Genomic DNA, 17,700 nt, shown 5'->3' with positions numbered 1-17,700 from the left:
GCGAATTGAATAGTGCAGGACAATATTATTTTGATACGTATTAATTGAATTGCATTGAAACTAATATAATATCGAATTGGGATAAAATGGCTAATTAAGGGGGGACAATACAAAAAGAACATGGAAAATGCAAAGAAATTTCATTCTATAGTGAAATAAAATATTAACCATATAATTTGACTCTTTTCCATTGAGTTACCATTAAAGAACAATAATTTGTTCAAAAATTAGTGAAAACCCAACTAAAGATGGCATTTAATCTGAAACGTCAATTCAAAATAACTATAAAACCTACGATATGAGAATTATCTCCGGGGCATTCTTTGAAATAAATAAATAAATATAGCTAAATATACTTTGTTTGCCACGCACCTCTAGGTTTATAAGACATATGAATTTCTTTTGATTTGGGAACACAGTAGGTTTTCAAAGATTTCCATTTTCAAGTATTTCTAAGAGCTTTCAAATTCAGAGCCGTTACAGATGGGGATGAATACAAATTTTGTTTGGAATAAAAAAAATTTAATTAGTAAAATTATTTGTGTGTACAAAACTATAAAAGCTACTAATTTCAGTAGTTGTGACAGACATTACAGAGTTAAACTATGGTAGGCACATTTCTTCTAAAATTTTTTGAAAATGAGCTAAAAAGTTAACAAGGACTTGTATCTCAAATATATGACACGCACATATAAATCTTTCCTTTTCTCTTTTGTTATTTCCTTTTTTTTTGTTTCATAATATTTTTATATTTTTTACTCATCTCATTGCCAATTTATACCGACTTACATGCACATACAATTACTTTATATGTTTGTATGTGTTTGTATGTTATATACACACTTTATTATAGCTTTGTTAGAAAAACTATTTAGGATAATTTTCTTCTCACTACGTAATTTTTTTTCCTATATTTATATCATATTTAACAATTGGTGGATATCCTTATCATTAATGTTAAATATGTCACATTAAGACAGGAGAGTAAAATGTTACAGACAGAGAGTGAGAGAGAAAATAAAAAAGAAAATTATTTTTACTTTTGTTTGAATTTCATATTTATTTATTAGATTTTATTTGAATGACAAGTAAAAAATTTTTTCTAAAAGTCATTCTTAGTCATTTTCATTATGATGTACGAAGTTTTTTTTATGTGTACATAATAATAAAAATAAAAATGGCAATAGGTAGAGAGTTGACCGTGTCAACTCTGTGATATACTCGTACGAATGAATAATTCTAAGAGTTTTGTCTAATAACTACCACAACTTCTTTGTACCATTCCGATAATATTTTTATATAGTCGCTTGTGATAGTCGCAGTGAACCTCAACACTGTAAATTGATAAATTTTTTAAAATATGAAAATATTTTTAAACTTGTATGTAATCTGACAGTTACAAGAGCTCTTGTAATCTCAATTACTCTCATTGAAAGAATGGTTTTACTGTACTAAATTCACTTATGCTACATTTCAGTTTCACCGTGCCTTAACTAGTGTTTATCTGAGATATAGTGAAATAAATTACATTTACCAGCTGTCAAATAATGAGTATTACAATCTCAATGATTTTTATAAAAATTAATCGTCATCATTTAAATTTCAGTATTGAAGCATTTTTGAAATCATATTGCCAGCTATACCCGAATTAGTATCTATATCACCGTCAATTCATCAATTCAGCGAAAATCATTTGTGTGATTGGTGTCCTTAGGCTCTTCTCACTTCGACCCACCAGATCTTTTGTGAATTTCATCTCCAGGTTCTTAACAATTTGTATCATTGTAACCAGGAAAAGCAAAGTATTTCTCGGGGCCACAGGCGAGCTACTTACTCAAAACACATTCACCACCGTCTCTGCAAAAAAGTCTAGGCAGAGACGAAAACTTAATTTGGTTAGTTATTTAATTACCACTAAAACGTACACACAAAAATGGCTAAATCGTTTCAGAATTCTACACTGAGCGAAAATGTATACAGGTATACCTGATATTTCTCAGAAATATAAACGGAGCAGCAAATTTAAAATACCTAAACGAACAACACTTCGTACGGGTAAATATACACATAAATACATACAAAATATATATTTTAATAATTTATTTCTAAAAAGAAAATTTTAGTTACTTTTTCCTTTTCATAATCAATCTCTGAAGTCTGAATGATAAATAAGAAATAGTTTTTTCTTTCTTGAAAAGAAAGTCTTCAATATAAAGATATAAAGACAAAAGACTTTTAAAGCTACTTACAAAATTACATAGTATAATGTGTGTTTGTATGTGTGTAAGTGTAGATGATAAATAAGTATACATTAGTTTAATATACAGGTATGGTCTACACAATAAATACAGAAGAGAAAAGGCAAAAAATTAAGAAAGAAGTCATCGTCGTAAAGCTCATAAGTAATTAACAGGAAATTTGATTTATATAAGTAAAACGAGAATAATGGTAAGTAAAAGTTATTTAGTTTTTTTTCTTTTTCATTTTTTATTTACCACCTTTTGACATTTACACACCGATTTGCTTTTAGGTAATTACAAGAAAGAGGACAGCAATCAAAAAACAAAAAAAACTGAAAACTTAAAATATTATGAATTTGTTTCTGATGTTCTCTCCCATGGCAAAATACACTGAATAATATTGAATTTTATTAAAGTAACAATAATTTGAGTACGCGTGTGAAATATCGAATATCAATATTTTATATAGGAATTATTAAAGTTGTTATATAACACATTTTCTTAATTTATCTTAACATACTTATTAAGAAATCTAAAATTAAATTTCTTAAGTTATAAGAATGTAAATTATTCGGTCAGTTATATTTGTATATCACAATATATGTGTATGAAGAGACATATAATAGAATTGATTTAGAATTTAGATACTATAGATTAAGTTTCTGTGGAAAATAATATTAAATTGGTTACACAATTAATACAAAAAGTGAAACAAAGTATAATATTGGAATATGTTATAAAAAAGTATAATTGCAATTCTATTGACATTTTAACTTACTTAGTCACTATGGTTGTTGATAGTACCCTTCCAGAAGAGATCAATTTGGTGGCGATCAATACAAGAAATTAGTATACAAATGAACGTTCGACTATTATATGATTGCTTTTCAACCCGTTATACCAGAGGTATTTGGAGATATAGACACAAAATATTCGAGTTCGACGTCTGTCTGAAGAAGTGGAATTGTAAAATATTCTACTTTTAATAAAATTAAATGCAAATCGAACTATAAAATTGTACATTTGTCATAAATAAAATTTATCAGACGAAAAATTTCTTATTCTTTGCTACTCTTAGCTGATCACATATACACACATATCTGTTGAATTTGTCGAATATTTGCTGAATCTCTTCTTTTCTTAATGTTTTTTTTAATACATAATATAAAACTGTTATACATATATTCCGTCATTATTTACAATTAATTCACAAATGAAAAAAATTATTCAAAAAACGCTATAAATTCAAACTCCAATGGGAGGGGTAGACGGTTTGGGGGCTTTTTGCAAAAAATTGCATGTGGTCAAAAATTACTCACTAAAATTTTTTTTATAATCTGTTTCATTCAATTTTCAATTATATTTCATCTCGATTTATGATGACCAATAAAAGTAATAAAATTTTAATAGGTATCCAAAATTTATTGGTGTGTATGGTGTATTTATTTAATTTTTGAATAAAAAATATTTAATTTTATGGTGAAAAACAAAAGAAAAAAATTCTAATGGATTTGTATAATAAAAAATATTACACAAACTATAATATTTATAAATAAAAATCAAAATTACGAGATGCATATATAAAATATACAATAAATAAGCAGTGTTATTATTACATTTGTATAAACCATTGTATATATATTATTATATATGACATGTGAATGTGTTGAATTTATTATTAAATATGTACATATTTTTATTTCAAATTATATTCAGTAGTATTCGAATATTTTATTTGAAGATTTAATCAGATTTTCTCTATATATATAATATATTCCAATTTATTTGGCAAATAATAAACATGTTACCTTTCAATTGGGTTCTTATATAAAAATATGAAATATGTGTGTATATGTAAATGTGGTGAACTTGTTGAAGTTGAGTATGAGAGCAGTTTCGTTTTAAAATATAATCCTATTTGTGATTTAATACTAAAATGGTTGATATTGCATTTGTATGCTCTAATAAACACTAATTTGCATAAATAACTTATGTTTAGAGATTTAAATCGGTTCGGAATCGGTGCTGGTGTTTAAATTTGATACCATTTCGGATTTAAAATATTAGACAAATATGGTAATAAACTACAGTTTAACGTTGGAAAGGTTTTGAAAAACTCTATAAAAAAAGGTCTCCCAAAACTTAATATAATAAAGTATTCAATATTGACAAAGACTGAAGTTTAGTTGTTAAAGGTTAAATTACAATTTTCTCGCAAGAACGAATATTATTTGGCTTAAAATGAATATTGCAATTTTTACTCAAATTTCTATAAAGAGCGAAATAAATAATTCAGAAAATGTACTCATTCGCATTTCTCTCAATTGTCAAAAATTTAATACGTTGTATATCATGTTTGCTCACTATTCTCTCACTCGGTGAGTAAGTGTTGTAAAACCCATTTATGAGATATCTTTAAACAGTTGAATTTTAATTGTATTTTTAAATAATTTCGATAAAATTTTCTGCAATAATTTGATATTTGAAATTTTTAATATTTTGGAAACAATATTTTAATTCAAATATGGGTATAATGCCAAATATTGCTAATATTACGAGTATTTCATTCAAATTTTGCCTTAACAAAATTTTTTTTTTTAAAGTATCAAAAAAAAAAACAAAAAAATCGAGAATTGTCGCAAATTTAATCAAGCATTAAGAGAAAATATTTTTTTTTTTTCCTTTTTCCTTTCTATACTTAAGATTGTTTTGAATTAGAAACGAAAAAGAAAATTATGTTAATACGAAAAAGAGATGAGAGAAGGTGATAAATTTTAAATTAAGTGGAATATGAATGATACAAGAAACGCGAGAATCAAACATATCAATCTCATCAATCTTATTCTTATATTATTTAAAAAAGCAGAGAAAACCAAAAAAAAAAATAAAATTGAGAAAATTTTAGAATCTTGTTTGAATCTTTAACATTAATCATGTTAAAGACATTCGAAATATATTCCATACGTTTATATAAAAAAAAGGTAATGGTTATATAAAGGGAATCCAATCCATATTCATTATGCGAAAAGAAAATAAAAGAAGCTCAAAACCAAAATATTATATTAAACACATATATATATACATATATACATATATATACCACTACTCGTATATGTAAAATTTATAATAATACCAAATCGATATTATCTCTGTTTCGTTTTATATTTTCATTTCATAGCACCGCACGCTTAATTTTTAATAAACTCCCACCCAAAATTATTTTATGAGATAAAGATCCTTTTTAAATTCGTCATTATATTTTATACAATATTTATTCAAATTGTCTTATTTCCGGCAACAAGAAATCTTTAAAATAAAATCAGGATAACATCAGTTTATATTTTATTCCGTTAAGTCATTATAATTAATATACAAGAAATTGGTAATTTACTAAATAAGCATATTTTTATAAATACAAAATCATTTTATAAATATAAATTTCCCCTTAATATAAATGTTATAGGATATTATTGTTATACAAAAGGAAATTTTTTTCATATCGTTAATTAATGAGAGTCAAAAAACTCTGCAATGAGTAAATCTCAAAAAGTTATTAACTTTTCTCATTTCTTATTAAATTTTACCACATTATCTTTAACATTCTAAATCAGGGATCAAAATTGAAAATAAATTTGATATTTAATTTTTTAAAAGTCTTGTGCGAGGCTAACGAAAACGGTTGAATGTAAACAACAACACCACCTATATTAAATTTTGATTTGGTCTTTAACCACAAGTCTAATAGCAGAAAATATGTTTAAACTAGAAAATGATAAATTACAAAAAAATTTACAATGAAACCACAAAAAAAAAAAACAAGTAAAAACATTTTAGTTGGCCTTCACCGACCGAATTATACCCTACATCTTGTAAATTTGATTTTGTAAAAATTATTTGATAAGGTATTAAAATTTGATAAGGTACATAACAACTCAAAAAGGTCAAATTCAAATCAGGTTTAAGTATTGGATGAAATGACGTGTCAACATTTAGAAAATTAGGTTTAAGTTTCAGATTAGTTTTTCTTAATTATTTTTTGAAAATCTAGAAAAAATTTGAACTTGACATAAAATTAAAAACCACCAATAATATCAGCTATTGCTAGTCACCACAGAATTTTATTACTTTACACCTATGCCATTCACATATGTTTTTACAAATGAAACATACATAAATATATAGGAACGCGTAGGAGTATAGAATTTTTCCTATTTTTACGAGTATTATCTAAATCTTTTGAGTTGCAAAAATTTTGATTTTATTACTTATATTTGGTACTTATTATCGATACTTAAAACATTTTAATGACATCGTCTTAATATATATGTAAAATAAAAACAAATAATAAAAGTATATTTGAAAGTTTGTATTTTACAAGATGATTCCGATAAATATTTTACAATACTTAAAATTTTAAGCATATGTTTTCATTTTTTTAGTTGCAAAATTGTTATTGAATTTAGTATCCAGGTTGACAAACATGTGTTCGAATAGACTCAAAAGTATAATATATTTGAATAATAATATTACATAATCCTTTTATGAGAAAATTCAATTAATAAATTTATAGCATAAATAAAATGCCCCTAAATATATGCAATTTTTCCTAAATAATATTTTTAAAGAACTTACAGCTACAAAAATTATAACTATGTATTTGCAATACCACAAAAGGAATTTCAAATGAATTTCAATATGTTTTAAGGGTCATTCATATATTATAATAAGTTACCATCGTATATTAATCAACATAAATTTTTAATTTAACCATTGGATAATTTTCCTTTTATAAAATTTAAATTGTACATAACACGCAACCGGCTATCGAATAATATTTGGCAAATATTTGACTAAATATTTAATATTTTAATAAAAATTTAATAATATTTAAATATAAAAAGGCTGATGTGGTAGTTATACATACTTATATATATATATGTAAGTATTCAATATTTAATAAGTAGCAAAATAGTTATTGGAAGCGATGAGAAAACCAAAAAAAAAAAATACAAGAGAGAAAGCGTAAAAGTTTTTTTTTTTTATAGTTACAAAATAAAGTTCAAGGACAATTTATTTATTCATCCAAAATGGATTTCAATATAAAATATAAAATCTATATTTTCAAGATTATATATGTATATGTGTAATAATATATAGAATAGAGAGAAAAACAGAGAAAATTAAATAGGCATACAATTTACATGTGTGCATATAAGATTATTCTTCAAAGAATTTCCACATTTGGAGTGGCAATTTCAAACAAAAGGGCTAACTATATAAAAAAAAAATAGTATATAAAACAGAAAAATAATATTATATTTTTTATTATTACATACTTAAAGAAACAAAATTTATTTTAAATATTGAATTTATATCACATGATTTTACGATACACACAGACTAATAAAAAACCATATTTGCTCTATACCATAGAAATTTTCAATAAAAAATTATTACATTTGGCTACTTTCCTAATATCGTATAAATAATATATACGTTATTTAAGTATTATTATGTGTATTCAAAAACTTATTTATAAAATCCTTAATTTTTACAGAAGTAGACATGAATCTAAGCAAAGTATATTATAAAAATTACTAGAGAATTTCATATAGACCCGAAAAAAATAGGAGAAGAAGTTTAAGCACAATAATTATGTTATACAATTTTACAAAAAAAAAAAAATATGGTTGAATATTTTTTAAATATTCAATTTCTATTATAATGGTTTTCCAATATTTTTGTTGAATAATCGAAAATTTATTAAAATTAATTTTATTTTTTCCATATTTTTTCTTATTAAATTCTTTAAAAGTTATATAAAAGTTTGAATATTTGAGAAAAACAAGTGTTATATGAAATATAAAAATTCATATAATTTAAAATTATGAATAAATTGCAAAACATTTAGACTAGACGCCATTAAAACTACTTATATATTACAAGTGCATAGGATGATTCTTGTATAAGCAGCACCATTTGTGTTGTTTTCGAAATTATTGAGCCATTATATAATATATATTTCATGTATAAAATTAAATAACTAATTGAATAAACTAATTGAAATTTAGAAATTATATTTAGTATATACTATAAATAATGAAATATATAAATTCTATTGGGTGATTCTTTGATAATGTGCGATTATATGTGGGTGAACGTATCTACTATAAAAATTATTGCACATTTCCTTAAATTTTAGTTGCTGCAAATGTTAAGCACATGTAATACTGTTATTAAAATAAATAAAATATTTCTTGTATATGTAGAAAATGATATGAAATTATTATAACACCAATTTGCCGTTAAAGAAACCGAAAATCAAATTCAACAACAATTTTCTAATAGTGAAAGCTTAATCTTCGTTTTTGCTCTACGTCTTTTTAGAAATTGTATTCTAAACGTTATGCAAACCGAATCTCAATCATCATAAATGATATTTTTCTAATAATGTGTCAACTTCAACTATCATTTTGTTTTTTTCTCGGTTTTTTTGCCTAATTGAGAAAATTAGAAATTTTTTTGTTTAAAAATGTTTAAAATGTTTGTAATTTGCAGTAGAATTTTTCAAAACTATAAAAATTAATTATGTTATGAAACTAAAGGGTTTGTCCAGTGAACCGTAATTGCAAACCTTCAATTATGATTAATCAGAAATTTGAATAAATTTGATTGTGTTAATCTGAATCGTTTGTCTGTGAATGAAGTCCGAAATTATTAAAATCAAAAATATTTTATTTTCCAAATTTTACTCCCTGAATATTTTACTCCCTTCTATGAATAATCTAATAAACTATATCGGTATATTCCATCTAGGTTCGACTTTTTTATAAAATTAAAAATAATAAGAAAATTTAAACTGCAAATGATTGAGCTTCAGTATGATGAGAAATAATTTATGATTTAGCTCACATCAATATTATTTCAAATTAAGTAATTGTTATTTTAGATGAATGGTCTTACAACTCCAGAACATAGAAGACCTCATATGAATATTATTAAGACTACTATAAAATCTGTAATAAATTATGTAAATTATTTTAATTAAAATTAAATTAAATAAAAAATGTATGTCCATATAATAATTTTCTTAAAAAAAAATATTTTCTAAACTTACCACATGACATAAAACTTTTCCAAATATCCATTCTTTTAAAAATGTATATAATGGTGTAAATGGTATTGCCAATATACATAACATTATATCAGATAATGCCAAATTACTGATGAATAAATTTGTAACAGTTAACATTGATTTATTGCTAAATACCACATAACAAACAAGAAAATTCCCAAATATTCCCAATATAAATATTGATGTATATAATGAACCAAAAATAATTTGTATTGCTGTATTATCCATTAAATCTGTTATATTTGTGGGTCCATTATTTTTAACTAAAGTTTTATTTTCAATGGTATGTTCATTATCCCAATTAGTGTAATTTAAAAATAATGTTAAATTACTGCTATCCAATGAATCCTCATCCATTTTGTTTCTTTATTGGTGCTGATGGTGATTATTTTATTAATTTTCGTCCTTTATTTTTTTATTTTAAAATCCGATTTTTTTCTGTTTTTTTTATTGAAAATGTTCATTGAATACAAAAAAAAAATATAACAATTTATTTGCAATTTTCTCGGATTTTAATTTTTTTTTCTTTTATAATAATTTTTTTTATTTTATTTTATTTTTAATATGTTGATTTTGTTGACAAATGTGCGATGATTACTAGATTGTAATAATGATAATTAAATTTTTTTTCTCTCTGTGTTTTTTTATTTTATAGCATGAGAATTTTCAATTTTCGATTTTTCATTTTGTTTTGTTTTTTTTTTCTTCAAAAATCCATTAAAACCATAATTGAATAGATTTTATGGTATTAGTCTCGGTATTATTAAAAAACAAAAATGTGGAAAATATTAAAATAATCAAAAAAATAAAAATAAAATAAATAAAGTTGCTGAAACCTGAAATTAAATTGAAAAATGTAATTAGAAAACTTTATAAAAATTTCAGAAGACTAAAAAAAAAATTTTTTTTTAATTGAATAAAAAGTTTCAAAAAAAAAAAAATTCAAAGGGTTTTTCAATGCACATACAAAATATAATTTATTAAATTCATAAAAAAATTATAATTTGCATAAACATACATACATTCACACATACATAAATTATATAATTTAATTTTTTAATTTTACAGAAAAATAATTCAGAGAAAATGCTATTAATGAACTTCAAAAGGATTTTTAAAAAAAAAATCATGGATTTTGAATTTGTAATAGAAGTCTTGGAATGAATTGAGAATTCCTAACAAATACGGGCTTTCACTGTAATTACACAAAATCTCTTGGGCAATCAAATGGTAATTATCATTTTTAAAAATTAATAACTAAATTTGAAATTTGTATTTAGTCTATTATTCTATTTTATTGAACTTGATTTAATAGTATTTTTTTATTGCTGCTTGTAATAATATTCGTTCGGTAATAGTATAATGTACTTTAATAACAGTATTGGTTCTCTTTCCATCTCTTACACTCAAGAATGTCATTGTCATGGAATAGTTGTGAAATTAATATTAAAATTTGAAGTGAAATTAGTGTCTGTTTCTTTAGTATTACCGGAAACTAATTGTAAGTGTAAATTGTAAAGCAGGAAGCAAAAAAAAAATCAATTGAAAAATGAGAGTTTCAAATAAACGTCATTAATATTAGTATATTTTCTCTTAGTAGGATAAGAGCCTATCATAAAATTTATCTCAAAATTTCTTCCGCTACCTATTTTTCTTTTTTATACCCGTACGAACGTATGTTCGAAGGGTATACTAAATTTGCCTTACCGTTTGTAACGCTAAGAAATAACGGTGTTAGATATAGACTCAAGTGTATGTTTTTGATCAGCGTCAAATTCTGAGTTGATTTAGCTTTGTCTGTCCGTCCGTCCGTCCGTCCGTCCGTCCGTCCGTCCGTCCGTCCGTCCGTCCGAACGATAACTCAAAAACTAATTGAGCTAAGTTCACCAAATTTTCACAAATGATTTATTGTAGTAAGTGCCAGAACCCTATTTAAATTGGACGTGATCGGGGTACCGCTTCGGGTAGCTGCCATACAACTTCAAAATTTATTTGGCCATATCTCAGAAACTATAAAAGTTGTGGTATTGAAATTTCACACAAACAAATATATTAATAGGGCCAATGTGACTCATAAAAGTCGTTGAAATCACTTGGCTCCTTCTGGTACCTGCCATACAACTTCAAAGTTATTTGACTATATTTCAGAAACTATTAAAGCTATGGTATTGAAATTTCACAAAAACGAATATATTAGTAGGGCCAATGTGTCCCATAAAAGTCGTTGAAATTACTTGGCTCCTTCTGGTACCTGCCATACAACTTCAAAAGTTATTTGACTATATTTCAGAAACTATTAAAGCTATGGTATTGAAATTTCACACGAACGAATATATTAGTAGGGCCAATGCGTCTCGTAAAAGTTGTTGAAATTACTTGGCTCCTTCTGGTACCTGCCATACAACTTCAAAAGTTATTTGGCTATATCTCAGAAACTATAAAAGCTGTGATATTGAGATTTCACACAAGTGAATATATTAGTAGGGCCGATGTGCTTGATAAAATTCGCTAAAATTTCTTGGCTCTTTCTGGTAGCTGCCATACAACTTCAATAGTAGTTTGGCACAACCAGTATTTTGAAAAACACATAGTACTGAAATTTTGCATAAATTAATATGGTAATACGGCAATTTAAAGTCATAGTCTGCCCCATAGTTAGTTATGGCACATTAGTTATTCGCACATAGGACAACAAATTCGTACGGGTATCACAGAGTTGACAAAGTCAACTCTACTTTTTTTCTCGTTTTCTTTAAGTCAGAACGATAATAATTATAATGGTGAATTAATTCACAATTTTAAGTATTTGTGATACTCACTTCTCTCCCTTCCTTCTCTCATTTATTTATTTAGTATAGTATATTTTAAAATTCTCTTAAAGTTAATTCTTTATAACTCTCTTTGGAACCTATACTTATCTAACATAAAATTAATTCAACAATATTGAAAAATATTTATAATAGATAAAATCCTTTCATACAAAACAAGTCCAAATTATAAATAATTTTTTTCCCAAATAAAGGTTTTTTAATATGAGTTAGACCTATTGTAAACTCATGCTATAAAATATGTAAAATTATTATAGATATAAAATTACCAAATATATACACTAACAGTTTTGGAAATTATACAAAAAAAAATAAAGTTGGGTCAAACCAATGGTTTGTATTGTAGCACTTTTCCCTTCAACAAGTGAAAATACTGCTTTTAAATACAATCTGTATATATCCACCACACTATTATAACTATTTTTATTCATAAACGAAACTATTTCTAGGATTGCATATATTTAGGATCATGCATACGAGTACATGCAGTCTTTGAAATAAAGCGAAAATTAATATAAAATGGGGTTAACATAATGCTTGATTTTAAGGTTTAATTGTGTGAGTTAAGAAAAATAATTATATTTTCTAATGTCATGGAATTCACCGTTAGCTTTTTGTGTTTGTAGAAATTTGGAAAAGCTTGCGGTTTCGGAAATATAAGGTGTTAAAAATTCAAATTTTACAAATTTCAAGAGGCGATAACTTGAGAGGGGGTGGAGTTGGAAAAAATTTTTTTTCTAACGAAATGAACTATTTGTCAATATCTAAAAGTCTCTTAAATTTCAAGCTTCTACAGGCTGCGGTTTAGAAGAAAAACGAAAGCAAAAATTTGGAAAAAAAGGACTTTAGATAACGGTAAATGTGAACGGCCATTTTGTTTTGCTAAAGTTTAACTATAGTATACCGCGCTAGGGGAAGCAAGTCACTGCCTTTCTGCGTTTGAAAAATTTCAAAAATGCTTATAGTTTCATTGCAACGAATAGTTAAAAAAGTCCATTTTTAGGGTTTTGGGGTGGTATAACTTCTAGGGGGGGGGAGATAGGTAAAAATTTTGTTCTACGAAAATAAGTTTCTAGTAAAGATCTATATACATATAAAATTTCAGTTTTATATCTTCAACTGTGTAGAAGTTTTGTAAACAGACACACGGACAGACGGACGGACGGACGGACGGACAGAGTGAAACTAATAAGCACTTTTTTTCAAAAATTTTTTGGAAAAGTGCTAAAAACCATAAAAATTCGTGACGTTAATCCCCACACCATGACTACAACAGCATTTAATAATTGAATACCAACATGTATAAAATATAAAAAAAATTATTTTGGTAAATTATGGTAAAAAATTTTTTTTTTCTGGTAAAAATGGTATTTCTTTGTAATAACGTTACTGATGCTAGATAAACAAAAAAAAAAATAAACTCAAAGGATGTAAAATTGAAAATATTCAGTAAATGAATGGAAAATTAATATATGAGCCTTGATATTAAAAAAAAAAAAACAATAACAAAACCAGGGAGATAAAATTTTAAATTTTAAATTTTCTATAGTATTTTAAGGTATAAAAATTACAATAGAAACCCTTTTATATAAAGGTAACGATTCACTTAAACAATTAATTAAATTAATTAACAACAATTTTATGATTTTTTTATTCATGACCCGCACTTCAGACAATAAGGGAGGTTATGTGATGGCACCAAATTTCACATGTGGAATTTTCGGCCGAAATTGCGTTTCCCAATGCTAGGGAAACATAAGTAAACTATTTATAAGAGAAATATCGGTCGGTCTATCTGCCTATCTGCCTATCTCTTTGTCACTCTATCTAAGTTTACATTTTGGGCCAAGTTTACATTTTCGCGCATATAAATAGAAAAAATCAACCAATTTTCTTGAAATTTATTATAAATTGAATTCAGTGTGTTAAAGAAATAAATTTACACATTTTTTGGCGCTATCAGGGCTCGAAAACTTAACTTTCACTAAAGGCTGCTTTCACATTTTTTTAACATGTCTATGTAAATAATATTGATGAAATTTTATGAAACTTTATGATTGGGTTTTGTTTGATATCTGAAGACTTTCCAAAAACTGAAAAACTTTCCAGGCAATTTGGATGACATAAAGTCTATCTCAATTAGGAACCAAAATTATTTTTTTTTCTAAGTATGTTAACTAAAAATTTGCTGGAGTTCTTAAAATTTGGAAGAAATGTTTAAATGGCATTTTCACAATCTTTTGCAATATTTTTTACTAAAATGAACAATATACACCTTGCGGTCGGATATGTGCTGATCACATCAGATTGTTTTTTATTTTAAATAAATATTTTATATTTAAATTTAAAAGTTTTATAAGTTCATAAAGAAAATTACTCCGAAAATTTCTGTTTGTTATTTGGAAAAAATGAATTTTTTATTAAAACACATACCGGACCAGAGTTGCTAATTTAGTATGTTTAATCCAAAACCAAACCACATCCAATATATTTTCCCAAATATTAAAAATTACCTTATAATAATTGGAAACCTAAGGAATATAATATATAATTAAATTATTATTAATTTGTTTTCCCGTTATGCATAGGTTAAAATTAAGTATAATACATGAATAGTGAATGAAATAATAATGACAGAGGAGATACATACGTGATGATTACAAATTAAGTTGTGGTATTTTTTGTAAAATATTTAAGTATATGTTTGGAACAAGAACTATTAATTGTTATTAAATTGCATATTTACAATATTACATATGTTTAATTGGAAAACTTTAAAAAAATAGGGTTTCGAATCGTATCTAATGATAAAAACACATATGAAATAATTATGGATCCTCCTATTTGTAATTGCATTTAGTAAACTTGATTAATACTTAAATTTAAAACAAAGTACACCGCTCCTATACTTGCTCATACCGACAAATACATGACAACTTCAGGATTTAAATGGCATATGCTTAGTGATTTGGTGAAAAAAACTTAAGAGTAATATTCTAAATATACACACAATAAATAATAAAATTTAATATAAATTTGGAATTGAAATTTTTAAATTTCGTAACATTATTTTATAACACACATACACGCCTAAAAATATACAAAAATTTATACTTCGAAAGTTATAACAATAACTCGATCAAATTAAGGAAATCCTATAATTTATACAAAATATATAATTTATATTCATAAAAAAATTTTTTTTGTGAATAGCTATAAGAAAATAGCTAGGAAATTTTCTATTAACAGAGCGAAAGAATAAATTTAGAAAAAAAAACAAAATATAAAAATTTGCATAATTATAGGAGTTATGTAAACAAAATTTTATGGAATAAATTGCAAAATTTTATTAACTTTTATATAATATATAAAAAAGTAATATATAATATACAGGGTGGTCTGGTTCTAATCTAAACGCGCTTGGTTGGTGACTCGTTAGAGTTTAATGTTTCCACCTGTTTCCTTTAAAGAAGACTCCTTAGTCTATTTTACACAGTAATCGCAAAAATTAATTATAAAATTTTTTCTTTAGCTGACAAACGGCGCATATGACATGAAGATTATGCATAACAATGCTTTATAATATGACGTAGCGCTTCGAACCAAAACAAGAATAGCGGACACTTTGAAGATAATTAATGTTTTCAGAAAATTTTTCAGATTTCTAATCTAAAATTTTATGTTTGAATGACTGTAACTCGAATGCAGTAAGTGTGACACCAATGATTGGCATATTTTTATGTAGGTCTATCAATTGAAAAAATAAGCTTCCCATCCGATCATTATTGTAACTTCAACAGCTTCGAAACTAGAGTGCATATTCGTGACATAGAATTTTTTCAAACCGGTTTCGCTCAAACTAGACGTCTGAGTCTCTACTTCCACTACTTATGAGTTTTTTACAAAAAAAACTCCAAGAAATCATCTCCCGAGGGCTGTTACAGCCAAGCCGAACCATCCTGTATTAATATGTTGGCATAGATTTTTGTATATTTTTTTGAAAAGAATTCCTATATTGTCAAAATATGTTCATATTTATTATTATTAATATAATATTGTTGTTGAAAAAATGAAGGACAAATTTTGGTAGATTGGGTTAGGTATATATGTATGTATATGAAATAAACTTTCATCTTGATTTACTTTCTATATAATATGAAACATATTGAAACATAAAATCTTTATAAAAATGTTAAGGTACCTTATAATATAGCCTATAGGCTATACATCCTTTCCGTATAGCTATACTACATAGTTCAAATTTAAATTTATATTCCAAAATAAATATTTTCTTATATACGAGTACTCACTTATACATACATTTAACAAAAATATACCTATAATTTGATTTCATAGCAAAATATACAAACATACACTCATACAATAACATGTAAACAGAAATATGCTGTAAAATTTTTGAATTATAGGTTTTGTATTACAAAATGTGCGTAAAAAAGGATGCATAAAATATAATAAAGGGGTATAACAAAGCTAAAAGAATATCATGTTAAATTTTAATTATTAAATTCATTTTTTTTTTGTGAAAAACACAAACCTTGCCCGTGTATATTTTTGCTAAAAAAAAGTATTAAATTATTAAAAATCTATGGTAATTAATTTGTTTACATTTATTTTTATAACTTAATAAAAAAACTCAAGTCGTATATAATTAAACCACTAACCAAAATATGAACACAACATAAAAATTATATTGTTATTTGAAGGTAATAAGGTGTAACGCATGACCCAAATATATAGGATTGAATAAAAGTATACACAGTAGAGAAAATTGTAATATTCAATTAAATTTGTTTGTAAAAATGTTCGTAATAAAAGATATTTTAAAACAAGATACAATCGCCAACCCCATGGCTTGTGAAATTGCACTTAGTTCTTTTGGAAATTTTGCTTTTCATTTAAGAACTTGCGTTATTATATGAAGCTTTAAGTCTATGCAATGAAAATTATGTTATTAAAATTTATAATGAGCATGTTGAATTCTTGTATTATCAAATAATTTTGCATATATTTAGGAGAAATCTTCTCATGTCCGGCGCTGACGAACTCCAGGCAGAGATTTCTTGGGTCTTATTTCTTCGAGCGCACTACGGACTTAGCGATTGTAAGCGTTAGAAATTTGAGCCGATTTTTGAGGAGCTCGGGCTGGTTCGAAACAGAGGCGGAAAAGAAGAGATACGGTGGTACTTCATCGGGTCTAGTTGGCATATGTGTACTTTTTGGGGGGGCCGGGACACCTTAACCTAACATAATCTAAGAGGGAATCTTTCAGTGTTACATTTCGAAAAATTTTTAAAATAAAATTTGAGTTATATTTCTAGTTAACAGAGATAAGCTTATAGGTTATAGAAGGTTATAGTTTTGTCTAAGAGGACGGTTACAGTTACATGTTCGCTTTTAGAGAAGTTAGATATATAGATCTGAAAATGTCGACGAAATGTGAGACTAAAAATTTTTATTTTGTACATATATCTAAAAA

At 25.4% G+C, this 17,700-nt stretch overlaps 1 protein-coding gene and 1 long non-coding RNA gene across 2 annotated transcripts in view; both read right to left on the bottom strand.

The window, feature by feature from the left end:
* LOC129612223 (neuropeptide Y receptor type 2-like) overlaps positions 1-9,806 on the bottom strand; it is a 35,407-nt gene extending 25,601 nt beyond the window's left edge. The window contains exon 1 of the mRNA XM_055525756.1: positions 9,358-9,806. Within this exon, the coding sequence (XP_055381731.1) occupies positions 9,358-9,732 (375 nt within the window). The 5' untranslated portion in view covers positions 9,733-9,806. The remainder of the gene's footprint in view (positions 1-9,357) is intronic.
* Positions 9,807-10,002: 196 nt separating this feature from the next.
* Positions 10,003-17,700, bottom strand: part of LOC129612224 (uncharacterized) — a 57,515-nt gene continuing 49,817 nt past the window's right edge. Inside the window, exon 3 of the long non-coding RNA XR_008697214.1 lies at positions 10,003-10,211. This is a non-coding gene — a long non-coding RNA (uncharacterized LOC129612224). The remainder of the gene's footprint in view (positions 10,212-17,700) is intronic.

Source organism: Condylostylus longicornis, unplaced genomic scaffold (assembly GCF_029603195.1).
Source record: "Condylostylus longicornis isolate FDR11 unplaced genomic scaffold, ASM2960319v2 ptg000064l, whole genome shotgun sequence".
Classification (NCBI taxonomy): Eukaryota; Metazoa; Arthropoda; class Insecta; order Diptera; family Dolichopodidae; genus Condylostylus; species Condylostylus longicornis.
Note: the sequence above shows the minus strand (reverse complement) of the source record. Positions and strands in the feature narration are given on the sequence as shown.